A 19,380-nucleotide genomic window follows, 5' to 3' on the forward strand; every position below is an offset into this window, starting at 1 on the left:
ATGCTCCAGAGCCATGGGCGTGGGTGCGAAAAGGGAAGGCACGCGGAGGGGAAAAGAGTGAAAGAAACCCCGACCAATGGGAGAGGGTTAGATACGCGTGCGCAGGAGAACAGGCGTCTCGACGCTTGCGCCGCCGCGGCGGGAAGGACCGCCGCGGGGGTGGGGGAGTGGGAGGGAACTTGAGGGGGACTGGAGGAGTCGGGCAGCGCGTTGGAGCTGCCGCGGGGCGCGGGGGCGCGCGGGGGCGGAGGTCGCGCGCCAAGAGGGGCGGAGCGCGTGCGTGCTGAGTTGGGACGGGTCGCGAGAAGCTGCTCCGGGCTCTGTCGCGGCGGCCGCTGCTTCGGACTTGTAGCCGGCAGCCTCTGCGGCTTGAAAAAAAGGGGGTCGCGCGGGGCGGGATTCTGTCAGGCGAACGCAAGCCGGGAGCCGGGGGGCTTGCTCCGCCTCCTCGGGCCTAAGCCGCCCTCAAGAGCCGGAGACGGGGAAGAACTGGCCGGCCGGCCCTGGGGGAAGCGGAGACCGCCGGGGAAGGAGGCGGCGGCGGCCCAGGGCCCGGCCGCCGCCCGGAACAAGGAGGAGGAGGGAGACAAGGGGACCATGTCCTCGAGGACTCGCAACAAACTCTCTACCACCGAGCGCGTCATCAAAGGTACCTGCTCAGCGCCGGGGAACGGTCTCTGGGCTCTGCGGCAGCTGAGGGGGAGAGACAGGGCAGAGCCGGGTGGGGCGGGGGGTGTCTTCTGGGTCAAAGCCTAGGAGTCCCGGGCTGCTCCTCCGACTCGGAGGGCCGCGGGAGGCGCTGCCCGGCTGGGGGGCAAAGCGCAGAAGCCCGGGCCGGCGGGACCCCGCTCCGGCGGGACCCCGGGCCGGCGGGACCCCGCTCGCTGCTTGGCTAATGTGCCGGCTGAGGGGATCTCGGAGATGGGGTGTGGATTTCCTGTCAGCTCCTTTCCATCACAGAGGATTTCTTTGATTCCTCTGAGTAAGGAGGGATTCTCGGGTCAGACCCCACCCCCTCTCCTTTTTAATCTCGGGATTTGCTTTTATTCCGCTTTTCCGATCCCGTGGACCGAGCTCAAACTTCCCATGCCTCCCAGAGTTACCACCTTCCAGTAACTCCTCTTTTAAAAATCGAGGCTGGAAACACCCCAAGTCATACCACTTGTCAGCTCTCTTCCCCTCATCCTAGTGTGGTACTTTACTGCATTAAAGTCCCCTTAAAACGGCGAAAATAAGCCTTCCGAGAATCGCCTCAAGGAATCTTACTTATTTCCTTAAAAGATGCGTTGGGCATTCGTGTTTTTTACTCGTCACTCAAAGCCCGAGAGCGATTTTCTCCCATCTTGTTGTTCACTTTAGGAATATTTTTCTCTGATAACAATACGGAAAACTAATTGCTCTCAAATTATTGACTGAATTAAAGTAAGGTTTGTGCTTTGTTAAACCGCCAGATGTATTTTTTCTTTAGTATGTCTTTATTCAGACTTCACGTCACACACTTTCCTGGCATTCTTGGGTAGCAGAACTTAGTTTCCGAACACCAATGGGTGCTTTCATAATCCCGACGACAGACCTTCACTTTGATTTTGGAGGGATTAGTAGTGGTGTGAAGAGAATCTTAAGGCTTGTTCCCAAACCCCCTCGTTTTAGGTTTAGAGAAAGAAAAGAAATAGTGATTGATGTCGGTGAAAAGAGTTTGTAAGGTCCCTTCTGGGCTCTCCAGTTTGGGGATAGAGAAACCAATTGAGCGCTTAAAAGAGATGAGAGAGCAGTTTCATGGTATTGGCCGAATGTGAATTTAATAAATAAATACTCTAGTTCATGTGGAGATAAAGTTATGGTACAGTGGAAAAAATAATGGCTTTCAGTCAGAGGTTCAAATCCCACATCTGACAATACTATTTGACATTATACACATTAATCTCCTTGTGCCTCAGCAAATGAGACGGTTGGATTAGGTGGCTTTTGAGATCCATTTCAGGCCCAAGTCTATGATTTGATGATAATTATCCCATTACATCAAGGCGCATGAGGTTTATTTTATAAATAATTTGAATTTACCTTCTTAGCGCCAAAACTTGAAAATTAAACCATTTGAATTATACATATTTCTAGTCGAGGTAAGTTGAACATAGTATACTATTTCTTGATGACCCAAAATCATTATGAATAAGTTACTCTTCTGGGCCTTTAAAAATCTTTATTTGTTATTAGTAGGAGTAGGAAACTTGAATTATTGAGTGGAGGAAATATCCATACAAATCACTGATTATTTAGAAGTACCTAAATAAATATTACAAAGAACACTGACCTCTTGATAGGGATTTGGACTCTAGTTCTGGCCTAGTCACTAATTTGCTGGGGGAAACTATTTTACTTCTCTGTGTTTGTTTTCTTTGGATAATAATATCTCACAATCTTCCTCACAGATTAAATATTAAAATCAAATGACAGTGGATATGAAAGACTAAAAACACCACCTAAGTGCAAGATAGTTTCAGTGATGAGATGGGTGATAAATTTAGATGATTCTTGGAGTCCTTGACTCTAGGAACCACTGACCTTTGAATTTTACTGAGAAAATTTTATAAGCTTCTCAGAAATTGTAGAGGCCATGTGGTATAGTGAATAGAGTGCGGTCTGGAAGCCATAAAGCCCTGCCTCTGATGCACATTGCCTGTGTGATCCTAGGCAAATCATTTACCTTCTGAATACTGCTTGATTAACTACATTGATAAAGAAAATGTGCTTGTCCTGGAATATTTTATACTAGTGAAATCACAGATCCAGTCCCTTTTTGTTTTTGACATTATAATGTTCCCTCAAGTTAAAATACTTAATTTCATAAAAATATATGTAGCTTGTCCAGAACAGGACCCTTTACAGAGACTAATGCAGCTGTTTTTTTTTTCTTCTAGTTTTGTGGATCCTAAATTTTTCTGTTGACCATGTTGATAATGACTATAACAAATATATTAATATAGAATGTTTATCATGCAACAAGTTGATTGAATTTTTATAATATAATGTATTCAGCTCACTCAACTATCTAATGAATGCATATTTTGTGCACTCTTTGGCTCTGGTTTGACATTTTGGCTCCTGGTTGTTACTACTTTCTAATCTGTGGAAGTAACTTTGTAAAAAATAATAATAATAATAATAATAGATGTTAAGGCAGTGTGGTCCAGTGGTCATAACATCCGAGTTCAAATTCTGCTTTGAAATTATGTGGTAGAAAAAACATAAATAACCTAGGAGCCTCAGTTTCCACAGCCATAGGATAGATTAGACTAGATAGCTTCCGAGGGAGGGTCTTTCAGCTCTTATATTCTATGATTTGCTTTTTAAAAAACTCTTTTCTGTGATTTATTATAATGCTTCAGATTCATTATAGCACCACTTCCAGTACCTAGGTCAAAGAACTTGAGACTCAAATGCTTGAATCCACACGCATAATTCATTTTCAGCTTGATTGTTGAAATTCTAAGCTATCTATTTTATTTGGTCACAAAGAATATTGCTTTTCTTTGACAAAATTTTTTAAAGTATTTATAACTTCAGATTGAATGTTTCTAGAAATAAGGTTTAATTTAGAAATATGAACACACATGTGTGTGATCTATATCTATAGCTAATCTATAAAGATATAGATACATATCACCTATATATACATATGGCATAGTGTAGAGGTGTCAAACTCAAGACCAGAGAGAAGCCCTGTGGACTGAAGAACTCCCAAGAAATCTTGACCAAGATTAGAATGTACTTGGAAAATGTTTACCAAAATAAAAACAATGCAATATAAATAATGGTAATTTGTGATGTTCTAGCCTACTAAGATTTGGTTCCCTACCTTAGTAAATAGAAACTGCCCTGGAAGCCAGGAAGACTTCTGTTCAAGTCCTGTCTCTAATAGATATTAGCTGTGTGACCCTTAGTACCTCACTTTATCCCTCAGTCCTTTTACAGTTCTCAGACTGTAAGTTTAAGAGAAGGTAGCACCCTACATTGGAAGAAGGAGTTATTTGAGAATTCTCTATGCAGGTAAAATTGTAGGCCCAGTCCCTATTGCTATCCCTACATCTCTATTTATAAGTATAAAGAAGTCTGTTTGTAAAAAATCATTTTCAAAGTAGACAGACCTTGGTAGAAGTTAGACTTATTTCATTGGAGACAAAGTACTCCAATTCTGAGGAAATTCGTAACTACAGTATTTAATATTTTTATAAAACTTTAAGGCTTGCATATATTTTTTGATATTTGATCCTGTGAGATAGGTCATATTTTTATCCCCATTTTCCTGGCAATGATACAGAGACTTGAAGATTTAAGTGACTGGCTTAGGGTTATATAGCTAAGTAAGTGTCCAAAGCAGGATTTGAATTTGGACCTTTTTGAGCCCAGATTCGATGTTTCATCCACTCTGTTGCCTAAATATATTGTGTAGAGATTCATATGAGCTAAAGACTATAGTGTACCACTGAACCATAGGGAATTACTAGTTTTCTTCCCCCTTTCCTTGGATACATGTCATAAGTTCTCTTTTTTTCTTAATTGTATTCTGATTCTCCAGACACTCATGTTAGAAACTCTTGTCATCCTCAATCTCCTACTGGTTTCTAGTCAGTTGCCAAATATTCTTGATTCTACCTATCATATAGTCACCCCTAGTTAACCCTTTTCACTTCTCACTTGCAGTAGTCTCTCAATTGGCCCCTTTGCCTTTTATCTTCCTCTCTCCAGTTCATCCGTCACAGCTACCAAGTGATTTTCCTAAAGCATAGATCTAGTGATACCATTCTCTAGTGTCTCTATGTTTGATACAAACTTTTCTACTTGGCAGTAACACTTCATATTCTGGTTCCAGCTTACCTTTCAGATGTATTTCTTTCTGCTGCTCTTCACTCACTCATTCTACAAGCTTAGCCAAATTGGTCTACTTATTTTTCTCTCAGCATCCCATCACCTGTCTCTGGGCATTTTACACAGGTTGTCCCCCTTGTCTGTTCTTCTTCCTAATATTTATCTTTTTGAATGCCTGTCTTTCTTCAGGCTCTGTGTGGTCTACCTTTGAGGTCTTTCCTGATTTGAATTATCTTGTACTTATTTTGTGTATATTTTGAATCTATATATATGTAAAATATTATTTTCCTGGATAAAAGAATCAAATATCCCTACTTCATGAGAGTAGGGACTATTGGGTTTTCATCTTTGTTATCCTTATGTTACTATGGTGTTTTGTACATAGTAAGCAATTAATAAATTATTTGATTTATTATGTTCATAGTTTTTATATTCCTGGATTTTTTTTTAACATTGTTGTCATTTTTCCATGATTCCTAAGTAGTCATTTCCCTCTAGCACCCCAAAGAGAACTCTCCCTTGTAACAAAGAAATACAGTTTTTAATTTAATAATTTTATTTTTTTGCCATTTTTCGCTTTTACAGCATCTTTATTTCTAAATATTTCATTCCTTCTTTTTTTGTTTACTGAACTATCCTTTGTAGCAAAGATTTAAAAAGAAAGAAAAAGCAAGTCAGCAAAATGACTTATCACATCAACTATTTAAGAGTGTGTACGGTAATCCCACGTTCATAATATAGGATAGAATAGGAAGAGAAAGAGGTACATTTTCTTAATTCTCCCCTAAGGCAGATTCTTGCCTGCTATGAGGTAGACCACGAAGTGTCTCTTATTTCACACTGTCACTGCCTATAACAAGGTTAGACCTCAGGGGACAATCTTGAGCAATATATCCCTTCCTCAAGGAACCTCTGTTCTGCCACTGATGCGTTGCCTGCACTTATTCTTCAGTGATTATCATGCTCCCTCCGAATGATTCTGAAACCCTGATTTCTGATGTACTCCTATTCTCCATCCCTTTCATACACTGTCTTCTTCCTAATCCAGTCTGCTTTAATCCAAGCCTTTCAAAATCTCCTTCCAGATCTGCCCATTCTTTTTCACTGTGCATTGTGGAATTCCTGTGCCATCAAATTTTGTTTCATATTAAATTTTTTCCTTTCTTGAATTTCTGGCATTAACATCTGGCAGATCTAACATCTGCCTCTTTTTTGATGGACACCGTTACCATCAACATTGATGGTATGGGCAAATGTGAGTACTCCGTCCTTCCACATTGCTACCTCTAGATTTTTCTCTCTAATGCCATCAAAATTTATCACCCATTCCAAATCTTGATGACCATTATCTAGGAACACCCTTTTCTCTCACTGACCTCTTCTCCATTGTCTTCTTTTCTCAGAGTTTACCTTGACCACAGTGTTTCTCTTCATTGTAATTTCTGCTCTCATATAAGAAAATTGGGTTTCCTCAATTACTCTTAACTTTCTAGTTCCTTAGTCTATTCAGTTCACATACTTTAGCCACACATAAAGATAATCATATCTTTGATCTTGCCATTATAATGTTCATAAACTCTGAAATTCCTTTATCTGATTATAATCTATCTCATTATCCCTTTGTCTTATGACTTCTAAACCTATTATTTTTATGTTTTTATTTTACTTTTTAAAAAAACAATTTCTTTCTCTTTTGGGAACAGAGTGGTTGTGTTTTCTTTTACAACATGACTAACATAGAAATATATTTTGCAACCTATATCAAATTGGCTTGCTTTTTCAAGGAGGGAAGAAGTACAGGAGAGGAGAGAATTTGGAAGTACAGGAGAGGAGAGAATTTGGAACTCAATTTTTAAAAATCACACAAACGGTAAAAATTGTTTTTACATGTAATTGGGGGGGGGGGGAAATAAAATATGAAATAAAAAGAAATTTAAAAAAATAATTCTGATTAGTGCAACCATCAATGTTGACTTTACATCAGAAAACTAATAACAAAACATTCCCCTCTTCTGGCAGAGAGGTGGTATGTCACAAATATAGAATGAGGCATATGTTGTCAGACTTTGCCAATGTATCAGTTTCCTTTAACTAGACTCTTTTAAAAAGAAAGACTCTCTGATACAAGCTGGAGAGAGAAGGCATCATTGGGAAGTGCTAGCGATACTAACCCATTTTGTTTTACTTTTTAAAAAATTAACAAGCATGTATTTTTCCCTCCCCGCTATCCTCTTCACCATGACCCCCATCTGCTCTACTCTTAGTTCTTTCTCTAGCCATTATACTTGCCCGTACTGGATACACTTTTCTTTTGTCCCTGTCTTTATATCTAGTGAACCAATTAAATTCTATTATTCTCTACTCGTGAATCCTTCTTCCTTTTGTTGCATCTTGCCAGATCCCAATTTTTGATTATTTCTACATTGTCTCCTTCCTTCTTGTTCACGTACTCTTCAGTGGTATTAGAGAAAAATCACAAAATCTTGTTGATAACTACTATAAATTTTATCCAATCTCAGTTGGGCCTTCATTGCTATATGACCTTTATCCCTCCTCCTAGTGCCTTCTAGAGTAACGGCTCTTATTGACTACATGCCTTTTTTTTTTTTTTTTTTTAATTGGGATTAAGTGACTTGGCCAGAGTTACACAGCTAGTGAGTGTTAAATGTCTGAGGTCAAATTCGAACTGAGATCCTCCTGACTCTTAAGGCCAGGTTGTCTATCCATTGTTCCAATTAGCTGTCCTAACCACAAATTTTTTAAAAGAGGAAAAAGAGAGGAAAAATTTTAGCTAAATAGATCAACATCAAAAAAAATTGATGTTAAATCCAGTGTGCCATATCCCTAGATTCTCTCACCTCTACAGAACCTTATTGCTATATGGGATCTGGAACTGGAGTAAAGACTGTGTTTGTCAAGAAGTAAACAGTTGTGAGAGTGATTTAGAACATTGACAAGGATTGATAACTAATTAGATGTTGGACTTAAGGAAAAGAGAGAAGTCAAGAATGACTCAAAGGTTGCAAATGAAGATAACTGAAAGGATGGTGCTATCCTTAACAGAAATAGGGAGGATGTCAAACTCCTGGGACCCCACCCTCTGTGGAGGTCTTGAGCAGTCTTGTCTTGTCATGCCCTGTCAGATGTCTGGATTGTGTCCCTGACATTGAATTTTTCCTGTGGGAGTTACTTATGGGGCTATCCCATGACTGCTGCCTTCCTGTGGATCAGTCTGCCATAGTGCTCTGCCTTGTGGTGTCTTTTTCCTTGTCCTTCCCCCATGCCACATGGTGTCTCCTCTGACTTACACTGTGCTTCTCCACCCTGTTTCTCCTTGCAACTAATTGACTCTTTTGGGGTACTGGGTCCCTTTCAGGATTTCGCCTGCCAGGTGGGGGTACTCCCCTTCTTCTACTGTGTGGTTGTAAGTTCCACTGAGGAATTTGTCTTTCATGTGCTCTTCCAATATTTCTGTTTCAGGCCCATTCCCAATGTCTGTTGTGTCCCAGAAGAAATTGGGGGATTTGGGAAAGAAATGAGTTGTTTTGGATATTTTGCCTCTCTGGTGTCTTTGGAATGGATATCCATCTGAAGATTACTGACAACTCAATGGACATAGAGAATATTCAGGAAAAATATTAAGACAGTCAATCAACCAATTTTTTTAATAGTAACTTTTTATTTTTCAAAATACATGCAAAGATAGTTTTCAAATTCACCTTCGCAAAATCTTTTATTACAGATTTTTCTCTCTCCCTCCTGCCTTCCCCTCTCCCCTAGACAGCAAGCAATCTGATAAAAGTTAAACGTTCAATTCTTCTAAACAATTCCATATTCGTCATGCTGTGCAAGAAAAAGTAGATCAAAGAGGGGGAAAAACATGAGAAAGAAAGAAAAAACAAGCTAACAGCAACAAAAAGTAAAAATACTATGCTTTGATCTATACTCAGTTTCCATAATCCTCTCTCTGAATGCAGATGGCTCTTTCCATCATTTCTATTGAAATTGCTTTGAATCACCTAATTGTTGAAAAGAGCCAACACAATTGATCATCACATCTTATCAACAAGCATTTATTAAATTCTTATTATACTAAGCATTGGGATACAAAGAAAGAAAAAACTGTCCTTATTGTCAAGATATAGAGATAATTAAGGAAACAAAATGCAAACTATGTATATATATGATATGTACAGGATAAATGAGAGGAAATTTAAAAGGGACAAGGAAAGTCTTCTTGCAGAATGTGGGGTTTTGATTGAGACTTGAAGGAAACCAAGAGGAGGAAAGAGTAATGAAAGAATGAAAGATATGTTCAGTTCCTAGTGAAAATGCATCGACTTGGGAGATGGGTATCTTACATGAGGAATAGCAAGGTTGTCCTTGTATATTACAAGGAGAGGAAATAAAGTATAAAATTGGAAAAGTAGAAAGGGGCCAGGTTATGAAGGGCTTATAAAACCCAAGCAGAAGATTTTATATTTTATCCAAAAGCCATTGTATTTTTATTAAATAGAGGGTGATTTGGTCAAACCTAGACTTCAGGAGAATCTTATTGGAAGCCGAAAAAAAGATAGACTGGAACTGAGAAATTGGAGGCAAGACGACCAGCCTATTGCAATAATTCAGGTATGAAGTGATGAAGATCTGCATCAGAGTTTTTGGCTTTTATAGGAGAGATTGGAGCATATATGAAAGATTTTATGAAGGTAGAATCAAGACTAGATGACATTGAATGTGAGGGTAACGGTATGAGTAGTTTGAAAATGACACTTGTATACTTACTTTTTGTTATTGGGAGGGGGTGTTGTTCTCCTCAAAGGTAACAGCAAACTTAAGGAGAGGAGATAATTTCAAAGGAGAGATAATATGATCAGTTTTGGATATGCTGAGTTTTAAAATATCTTTGAGATATCCAATTTATTGATAACTTTTGTCTTCGCATCACTCAAATTTCCCTCATATCTCTTCTTCAGAGAACCAGCCCTTTCATTATGCAAGAGGATTTTAAGTGGAAGAAAAGAAGGAAAATGAGCAAAACCAACCACATAACATTGTTCTTCTTCTGTAACTCTCCCTCTCATCTGTGCAAAAAGAGTGGGGAAAGTGTCTCATACCTCTTCTTCAGGATAAGCCTATTTTTTGGTAATGTTGCACAGTTTATTTTCAATTGGTTTGTACTTATTCCCTCCATTTGCAGTGCAAGACTCAGCCCCATTCCTGGCTCTACTCTCTTCATTAGGTCATATAAGTCTGTCGTGCTTCTCTGTATGAGAGACATTAATTCTCTTTCATAGCATAGCAATATTCTATTAAATTCATGCATCATAATTTGCCTAGCCATTCACAAGTTGATGGATATTGATTTTTTTCCCAGTTCCTTACTACCATAAAAGGTTCTGCTCTAAATATCTTGGAGTATATTGGATTCTTTTTTTTTTTTTTTTAATCAGCAACATCTTTGGGATATATGCTTAACATTGGGACAGAGTATATAGACATTTTAGTTGCTTTATTATCATAATTGCAAATTGGTTTCCAGAATGGTTGATAGCAGTTCACAGTTCTACTAATAGTGCAATCTTTTTCCTATCTTTATAAAGTCCTCCAATATTATTATAACTGTCATCTTTATCAGTGTTACTATGCAGGGCAATACCATGCTCCCAGTTACTTACTTGATATCCAGATAACATCCTCAATTCCTCAGTCTTTCACCTCTCCCCATCCCATCCAATCTGTTGCTAAGTTCTGTTGATTGTATTTTTGACTTTGTAGACTGTCATTACCTTTTACCCGGGACTGGTCTGTTCATTGGCCTTCCTGACTTAAGTCTTTCCCCATTCTAATTAATCCTTCACTCATCTGCCAAAAAAGATCTTAAAAAGCGAAGATTTGATCCTGCCACCTACTATTCAGTAAGTTCCAGTGGCTATATCACCGCTAGGATCAAATATCAAGTTCTTTGACATTTAAAGCCCTTCCCAATTTGACCACTTCCTACCTTGGATATATGTACTCTTCACTTCAGAGAGACCGATCTCCTTAGTATTCCTGGAATAAGTCATTCCATCTCCCAACTCCAGGCATTTTTATCAACTATTAGCTATGTCTGGAACACTCTGTTTCCTTATCTCCATGTCCTGAAATTCTGACTTCCTTTAAGTTTCAATCTACAAGAAGCCATTCCTGATCCTCCTTAATGTAGTGTTCCTTCCCTCTGTTATTATCTCCAGTTTAAACAGTTATTTTCATTGTTTCCCCCCTTATATTGTGAGTTCCTTGAGAGCAGGGCCTTTTACCTTTCTTTGTATCCCTTATATTTCATACAATGCCTAGAACATGTGAGGTGTTTAATAAATACTGACTGAGTTGCTTTGATTTACATTTCTTTTGTTGTTAATAATTTGGAGCATTCTTTCATGTGATTGTTAATAGTTTTTAATTCTTTTGAAAACTATTTATTCATATTCTTTAGTTACTTAGCAATTAGAGAATAGCTTTTGGTCCTACATATTTCTATTAGTTATCTAATATATCTTGGAGCCCAAACCCTCTCTGAAAAATTTAAGAAAAGACTTTTTCTCCATTAGACTGTCTCTCTTCTCATTCCAGATACATTAACCTTGTCTGCATAAAAGTCTTTCAGTTGCATGCATCAAAATAATCTACTTGCTTCCATTACTTGTCTGATTAAGAACTCACCTTCTACCACATTTTAAGAGACTTAATAGATGCTTTTTGACTGACATGCTCACTGAATAAGTCACTTAACTTTTCACATCCTTAGACAACTCTCTAAAAACTACCACTTGTTGCTTAAATCTTCACTATACTATTAAATCACTGATCTAGACCAAAAGACTGTTTTTAACATAAGTATAGCCAAATATGCATATTTATGTTTATACAATTTTGTCATGTATTAGATGAAAAGTTATATTACTCCTTCAAGGTAAAAGTTTTGTATTGTACATCTTAGACTACGCATATTTAATAATTTATCAATGTAATGAGCTTTTAGTAGAAAAAAATGTTGGAAGTATGAGAGGATCATCTTTCTCTTTGATATATATGAGAGAATTCCCTGATGAAGAAGAAGAAGAAGAAGAAGAAGAAATAGCTAATTTCCCAGTATTGTTGTCTGCTGGCAGGCTAAAAAAAATTTTGTGTGTGTGTGTGTGTGTGTGTGTGTGTAAGACTTAAATTGTAAACATTCACGAAATAATGGAACAGATTTTTTTCAAATGTCACTCAGATATATGGTATTAAAGTTGTTTCTTTTTCCTATAAAATATGTGCTACTTTTATCTACAAAAGGAATACAGTTAATAAAAACCTCTTAGAAAAATATTATGGACATCTTTTCATTTGGGAGAAAGAGAAACAAGTTACATATTTGGTTATTTTTAATAATGAAAATTTCCTTTATTTTTATTTTCTTTAATACATATTTTCTCATTTATCATACTGCACAAGAAAAATCAGATCAAAAGGAAAAATTTGAGAGAGAAAAAAACAAGCAACCAAGATGAAAATACTTGGTTGTATTCCACATTCAGTCTTTTAGTTCTCTGTTTCTGAATAGCATTCAAATTTTTTTTTAATAATAGCTTTTTATTTTCAAAATACTTCAAAGATAGCTTTTAACATTCACTCTTGCAAAACCTTATGTTCCAAATTTTTTTCCCTTCCTTCCCCCATCTTCTCCCTTAGACAGCAAGTAATCGAATATGTTAAACTTGTACAATTCTTCTGTGCATATTTCCATATTTATCATGCTGCACAAGAAAAATCATATCAGAAAGGAAAAAAAATGTGGAAAAAACAAAAAGCAAGCAAACAACAACAAAAAGAGTGAAAATACTATCCATATTCAGTCCCCATAGTCCTCTTTCTGGATTAAGATGGCTCTCTCCATCACAAGTTTATTGGAATTGGCCTGAATCATCTCATTGTTGAAAAGAGCCAACTCCATCAGAACTGATCATCAGTCTTTTTTGCTGCTATGTACAATGTTCTCTTGGTTTTACTCACTTCACTTAGCATCAGTTCATGTGAGTCTATCCAGGCCCTTCTGAAATCATTCTGCTGATCATTTCTTATAAAACAATAATATTCCATAACTTCCTGATTATTCCTGGATATTAGTGGAATGGATAGTATAGTATTAATGGAATGGATACTAATGGAATATTTCTTGGAATAACATTTATATATCATAATTTATTCAGTCATTCCCCAATTGATGGGCATCCGCTCAGTCTCCAGATCCTTGTCACCACAAAAAGGGCTGCTACAAACGTTTTTGCACATGTGAGTCCTTTGTCCTTTTTAATGATTTCTTTGAGGTACAGGCCTAGTAGAGACATTGCTGAATCAAAGGGTATGCACAGTTTGATAGCCCTTTGGGCATGGTTCCAAATCATTCTCCAGAATGATTGGATCCACCAATAATGTATTAGTGTCCCAGGTTTTCTCACATCCCCTCCAACATTTACCATTATCTTTTCCTGTCATCTTAGCCAATCAGAGGTATATAGTGATATCTGACAGTTGTCTTAATTTGTATTTCTCTAATCAATAGTGATTGAGAGTATTTTTTCATGTGATTAGAAATGTCTCTAATTTCTTTATCTGAAAATTTGTCTGGTCACATCCTTTGACCATTTATCAATTGGAGAATGGTTTGTATTCTTATAAATTTGAGTCAGTTCTCTATATATTTTAGAAATGAGGCCTTTATCAGAACTCTTAGATGTAAAAAAATTTTCCCAGTTTTCTGCATCTCTTCCAGTCTTGTCTGCATTGGTTTTATTTGAACAGAAACTTTCAAATTTAATATAATCAAACTCATCCATTTTGATTTAGAAGAAGTTTCAGACTTATGACTTCATGTGGACTTAAGAAATAATAAAACAACACTTCATGTGAAAAATTCAAGATAGATATGGCTGATTATTTTAAATCTGAGGCTATTTCAAAAAAGTAAGTCCTTTATTGATGACTTTTTAAAGTAAAGAATATATCAATAAGTTTGTATTTTGAGTCTCTATTTGTAGAAATAAAACTAGGAGAGATCCACCTGTTCATATATTGTTATTTGATTTCTTTTTTAGGTAACATCCTTTGCTGAAATGTGTGTGTGTATATATGGATATGTAGGATTAGACAGATAAATGTGTGTGTGCATGTGTATACATGTGTAACAGATGATAAAACATGAACAAAAAATGCAGTTTTCTTTGATTCCTTTTCTGCTACTATTCTTACAGGAGTTTGACACTGTTATTTATAATTCTATTTTACATTTTAATATTAAATTTTTATATTTTTATGCTTCCATTTAATAAAACTAAAGATTAATTTGAAAGTTTCAATCCTGTGTGCTTTCTAACCAGTATTTGGTTAAAGCACACATTTGGCAGATGTGTATTATTAGCTTTAGAATAATTTCAGGCTACTTATCTGATTGACTAATATGACAAAAAAAGAAAACAACAAATATTGGAGTGGATGTGGAAAAATTGGGACACAGTGCATGGTTGGTAGAGTTGTGAACTGATCCAATCATTCTGGAGAGCAATTTGGAACTTTTTTCACTTATTTTATTCTTTTTATGCTTTTTCATATTTTTTCCCGTTTTGAGTTGTTTCTTCTTTCACAATAATGCTAATATGGAAATATTTTACATGATAACACATGAATAACCTATATCAAATTGTCTACCAATTTAGGAAGAGGGAAAGCAAAGAAAAATTGCAGATGGTGAAATCCTCAAAAGTTAACAGCATTTTTTTTCACTTAATAGTATTTAATTTTTTCCAATTATTTGTAAAGATAATTTTCAGCATTCATATTTGTATGATTTTGAGTTCCAGATTTTTCTCCTTCTGTTCTTTTTCCTGAAGACAGAAGCAATATTATATAGATTACGCATTACAATCGTATGAAACATTTCCATAGTAGTCATGTTGCAAAAGAAAAAATGAGAACTAAAGGGAAAAACTACTAGAAAGAAAAAAAACAAAAAACTGCATTCAATTTCCATAGTTCTTTCTCTGAATGTGGCTGGCATTTTCTGTTATATCTAGCCAACAGCATTTCTGTGTGATAAAAACAAAACAGATAAAATGCAATAGAAAGGGAAATCCCATTCCAAATAACTATACAATATATAAAATACTCAGGTAACTACCAAAACAATTTGTATACATTAAATTACAAAGAAGTCCTTAAAGAAATAAAGAACAACTTAAATAGTTTCTGGCTAGGCACTATCAATATAATAAAAATGATAATACTACCAAAATTAGTTTATATTTTTAATGGTGTATTAATGAAATTACCCAAGAAGGTACATTACTTTATAGAACTTGATGTAATAATATCATAATACATTTGGGGAAGGAAAAGTATCTAAAATATCAAGGAAAATGATAAAGAAAAGTGGGGATGATAAGGTGAAAGCACTTTTGAACTTCAAATTGTATTATAAAGGAGCAATTACTGAAACCATACGATAATGAATTTTTTAAAAAAATCCGCTTTTTGATTAGTGGAACAGACTAGAGACAAGGGAGAATGATAAATTATAGAATTTAGTAACCAAGTATGGAAAACAAAATTTACCTAGGAAAAAACTCTTTATTTGATTTTTTAAAAAATTACTGGGACTGTGATCCTGCTCAAGTCACTTAATCCTGATTGCCTCAAAAAGCACAAACAAAAAGAACTGCTGGGAAAATTGCAAAGTATTCTGGCAAAAATTAGGCTTAGGCCTGTACTTTACAGCTATTCCATAATACATTTTAAATGGATATGACATTAATATTAAAGATCATCTCATAAAATTAGAAGAGAAATGACTCATATATTTATCACACTTTGGGAGGAGAGAGGATATATTCTTAGACAAACAAAAAAAAAAAAAAAAAAAAAAAAAAAAACCAAACAGATAATTTGGAACACTTGAAACTGAAAAGTTTCTGCACAGATAGAAATAATGTAGAAGTAAATAATGGAAATGTCAAAGTGTGAAAAAAAATCTTGGTATAAAATTTCTCTGATAACGGTAAGCAAGCAAGATACATATATAATTAATAAATATATGTTATATATAAGACTAATAGCCATTTATCAAAAGATATGATCAAGGGATATGAACAGTTTTCAAAACAAGAATTGTGAGTTCCCAGGGCAGAACCAGAATGATGGAGTGAAGCCAGGAAACTGCTTGAGCTCTCCCAGTTTCCCTCGAAAACCACATGGCACCAAGCCTCTGAATAGAGTCTGATGGAATGAAACCACTCTCCAGCTCAAGATAGATTAGAAGGACTTGAAGAAAAGTCAGTCTGGGGGTGGGAGAGTGGGGGGGCGGGGTGCTGAAAGAGGTGTTAAGTCCAGCTTAGACAGAGTCTGGGAAAAGCCAGTGAAGAGGGTCTTAATTACAGCAGATCAGCAGCTGAGACCCTCAATCCTGGCTAGTAGAAGAGCAGACCAGTGGGCAGCCTCCAGTCCCAGCTCAGAAAGCAAATTGCCAGCCCGGGGAAATCAGGATGTTTTCCTGGAAAGAGCAAGTAGATCTGCCCCCTACTGTGATGTGAACAAGACATCAAGTTCAGACTGGCACAAAAAGGTTGGGATAGCGCTCTCTTTACCCTAGGAGCAGAGCTCAATTATAAACAGCACAAAACAGGAAATAAAAAGAGAAGGAAAGAAAATGATCAAGAAACAGAAAAGAACTTTAACTACTGTGGTGACAGGAAAACCCAAAACACAAACTCAGATGAGGACAGAATGTCAATGTTATGAATTGGCTTCAAGCCCAAAGAGGCTTCTTGAAAGTGCTCTTAAAAGATGATAAAAGATAAATAAGAGAAGTAGAAGAAAAAAATAAGAAAAAAAAAAGCAATATGCAAGAAAGAGTCAACAGCTTGGGAAAGGAAGGACAAAAATCGACTAAAGAAAATAATTCTTTAAAAATAGAATTGGACTAGCTGTGTAACCCTGGACAACCCAATTGCCTCAGCAAAAAATAAAATAAAATAGAATTGGCCAAATGAAAACAAAATCCACTGAAGAAATAAATTCCTTAAAAAATGCAATAGGCCAGATATAAAAAGAAGAATTGCAAAGTATTCTCAGCCATATGAATAATGTGCCAAATCATTAATAACAGAAATGCACATCAAAATGTCCCTAAATTTCACTTTACACTCTTCATATTGTCAAAAATAGCAATAAATGTTGGAGAAGTTGTGGAATGATAATCACAATAATGATATATTATTGGTGGAGCTGTGAAATGGTACTATCATTTTGGAAAGCAATTTGCAATTATGCAAATACAGTGATTATAGTATCCATACCCTTTGAGCCAGAGATTCCATTATTGCAAGGAAACCATTGAAAATCCCTATATACTCCAAAATATTTATAGCAGTACTTTTTGAGATCCCTAAGAATTGGAAATAAAGTAACTGCCCATCAGTTAGGAAATGGGTAAACAGATTGTGCTACATGAGTGTAATAGGATGTTAGTATGTTATAAGAAATATTTGTGGTAGACCTTAGCTTTTGGGATAAGAATTCACTATTTGATTAAAAACTGTTGGGAAAATCGGAAAATAGTATGGCAGAAACTAGGCATTGACCCACATACTTAACACTGTACACCAAGATAAGGTCAAAATGGGTTCCTGATTTAGGCATAAAGAATGATATTATAAATAAATTAGAAGAACATAAGGATAATTTACCTCTCAGACCTGTGGAGGAGGAAGAAATTTGCAACCAAAGAAGAACTAGAGATCATTATTAATCACAAATTAGAAAATTTTGATTATATTAAAAAGTTTTTGTACAAACAAAACTAATGCAGGCAAGATTAGAAGGGAAGCAATAAACTGGGAAAACATTTTTATAGTCAAAGGTTCTGATGAAAGCCTCATTTCCAAAATATGTAGAGAATTGACTCAAATTTATAAGAAATCAAGCCATTCTCCAATTGATACATGGTCAAAGGATATGAACAGACAATTTTCGGTTGAAGAAATTGAAACTATTTCTAGTCATATGAAAAGGTGCTCCAAATCATTATTGATCAGAGAAATGCAAATTAAGACAACTCAGATACCACTACACACCTCTCAGATTGGCTAAGATGACAGGAAAAGATAATGACTAATGTTGGAGGGGGGAAACTGGGACACTGATACATTGTTGGTAGAATTGTGGATGCATTCAACTATTGTGGAGATTAGAACTGTGCTTAAAAAGTTATCAAACTGTGCATACCCTTTGATCCAGAAGTGTTACTACTGGGCTTGTATCCCAAAGAGATCTTAAAGAAGGGAAAGGGACCTGTATGTGCACAAATGTTTGTAGCAGCCCTTTTTGTATGACTAGAAACTGGAACTTGAATGGATGCCCATCAATTGGAGAATGTCTAAATAAATTGTGGTCTGTGAATGTTATGGAATATTATTGTTCTGTAAGAAATGATCAGCAGGTTGATTTCAGAGAGGTCTGGAGAGATTAACATGAACTGATGCTAAGTGAAATGAGCAGAACCAGGAGATCATTATATACTTAAACAACTATATTATATGATGATTGATTCTGAAGGACATGGCTCTCTTCAACAATGAGAAGGTCCAAACCAGTTCCAATTCTTAAGTGATGAAGAGAATCAGATACACCCACAGAGAGAACAATGGGAAATGAGTGTGGACCACAACATAGTATTTCCACTCCTTCTGTTATTGTCTGCTTGCATTTTTGTTTTCCTTCTCAGGTTTTTTTTACCTTCTTTCTAGATCCGATCTTTCTTGAGCAGCAAGATAACTGTAAATATGTATACATATGTTGTATTTAGCATATTTTAACATTTAACATGTATTGGACTATCTGCCATCTAGGGGAGGAGGTGGGGGAAAAGAGGGGGAAAGTTGAAACAGAAGGTTTTGCAAGGGTCAGTGTTGAAAAACTAACCATGCATATGTTTTGTAAATAAAAAGCTATAATAAAAAATAAAAGTAATAGAGAAACTATTAATATTAAATTTATACTTAAAAAAATAAAGAAATTTTGTGGTGAATACAGAAAGGCATGGAAAGAACTACATAAACGAATGCAGAGTAAAGTAAGAAAAGCCTAGAAAATACAATAAATACAATTACAAGAATGTAAATGGAAAGAATGACACCAAAAAATCAAGGGTAAAATTTACAAAATTATAAAGATAAAGCAGAACTCAAATGAAAAGATCTGAGAGGACATCCCCAGTCTTACCTACATGGAGTTAGGAGGTCCACAACTGCCACACTTTGTGCATATTTTCAATGTATTAATCAGTTGTGCTGAATTTTCTTTCTCTTTGAAAAGAAATACTATTTCTTATATGGGATGGTTCTCTAGGAAGACTGAGAGAGAGAGATATACTTGGGATAACTATGAGAACATAAGAAAATGTCAACTTAAAGAATTTATTTTGAAAAGAAAGGAGAAAGA

The 19,380-nt window shown here is 36.1% G+C and overlaps 1 protein-coding gene across 3 annotated transcripts in view; it reads left to right on the plus strand.

The window, feature by feature from the left end:
• Positions 1-245: 245 nt before the first annotated feature.
• The window catches only part of PPP3CC (protein phosphatase 3 catalytic subunit gamma), a 124,854-nt gene continuing 105,719 nt past the window's right edge, over positions 246-19,380 (plus strand). For 2 of the 3 annotated variants that reach the window (XR_004231770.1, XM_012540040.3), the window contains exon 1: positions 246-649. Coding sequence is in view for 2 of the 3 variants with exons in the window: in XM_012540040.3 (XP_012395494.2) it covers positions 598-649 (52 nt within the window). In the remaining variant the exon portion in view is untranslated. The remainder of the gene's footprint in view (positions 650-19,380) is intronic. The other variant, XM_012540038.3, reaches the window with a different exon arrangement.

This window comes from Sarcophilus harrisii, chromosome 2 (genome assembly GCF_902635505.1).
Source record: "Sarcophilus harrisii chromosome 2, mSarHar1.11, whole genome shotgun sequence".
NCBI classification, from domain to species: domain Eukaryota; kingdom Metazoa; phylum Chordata; class Mammalia; order Dasyuromorphia; family Dasyuridae; genus Sarcophilus; species Sarcophilus harrisii.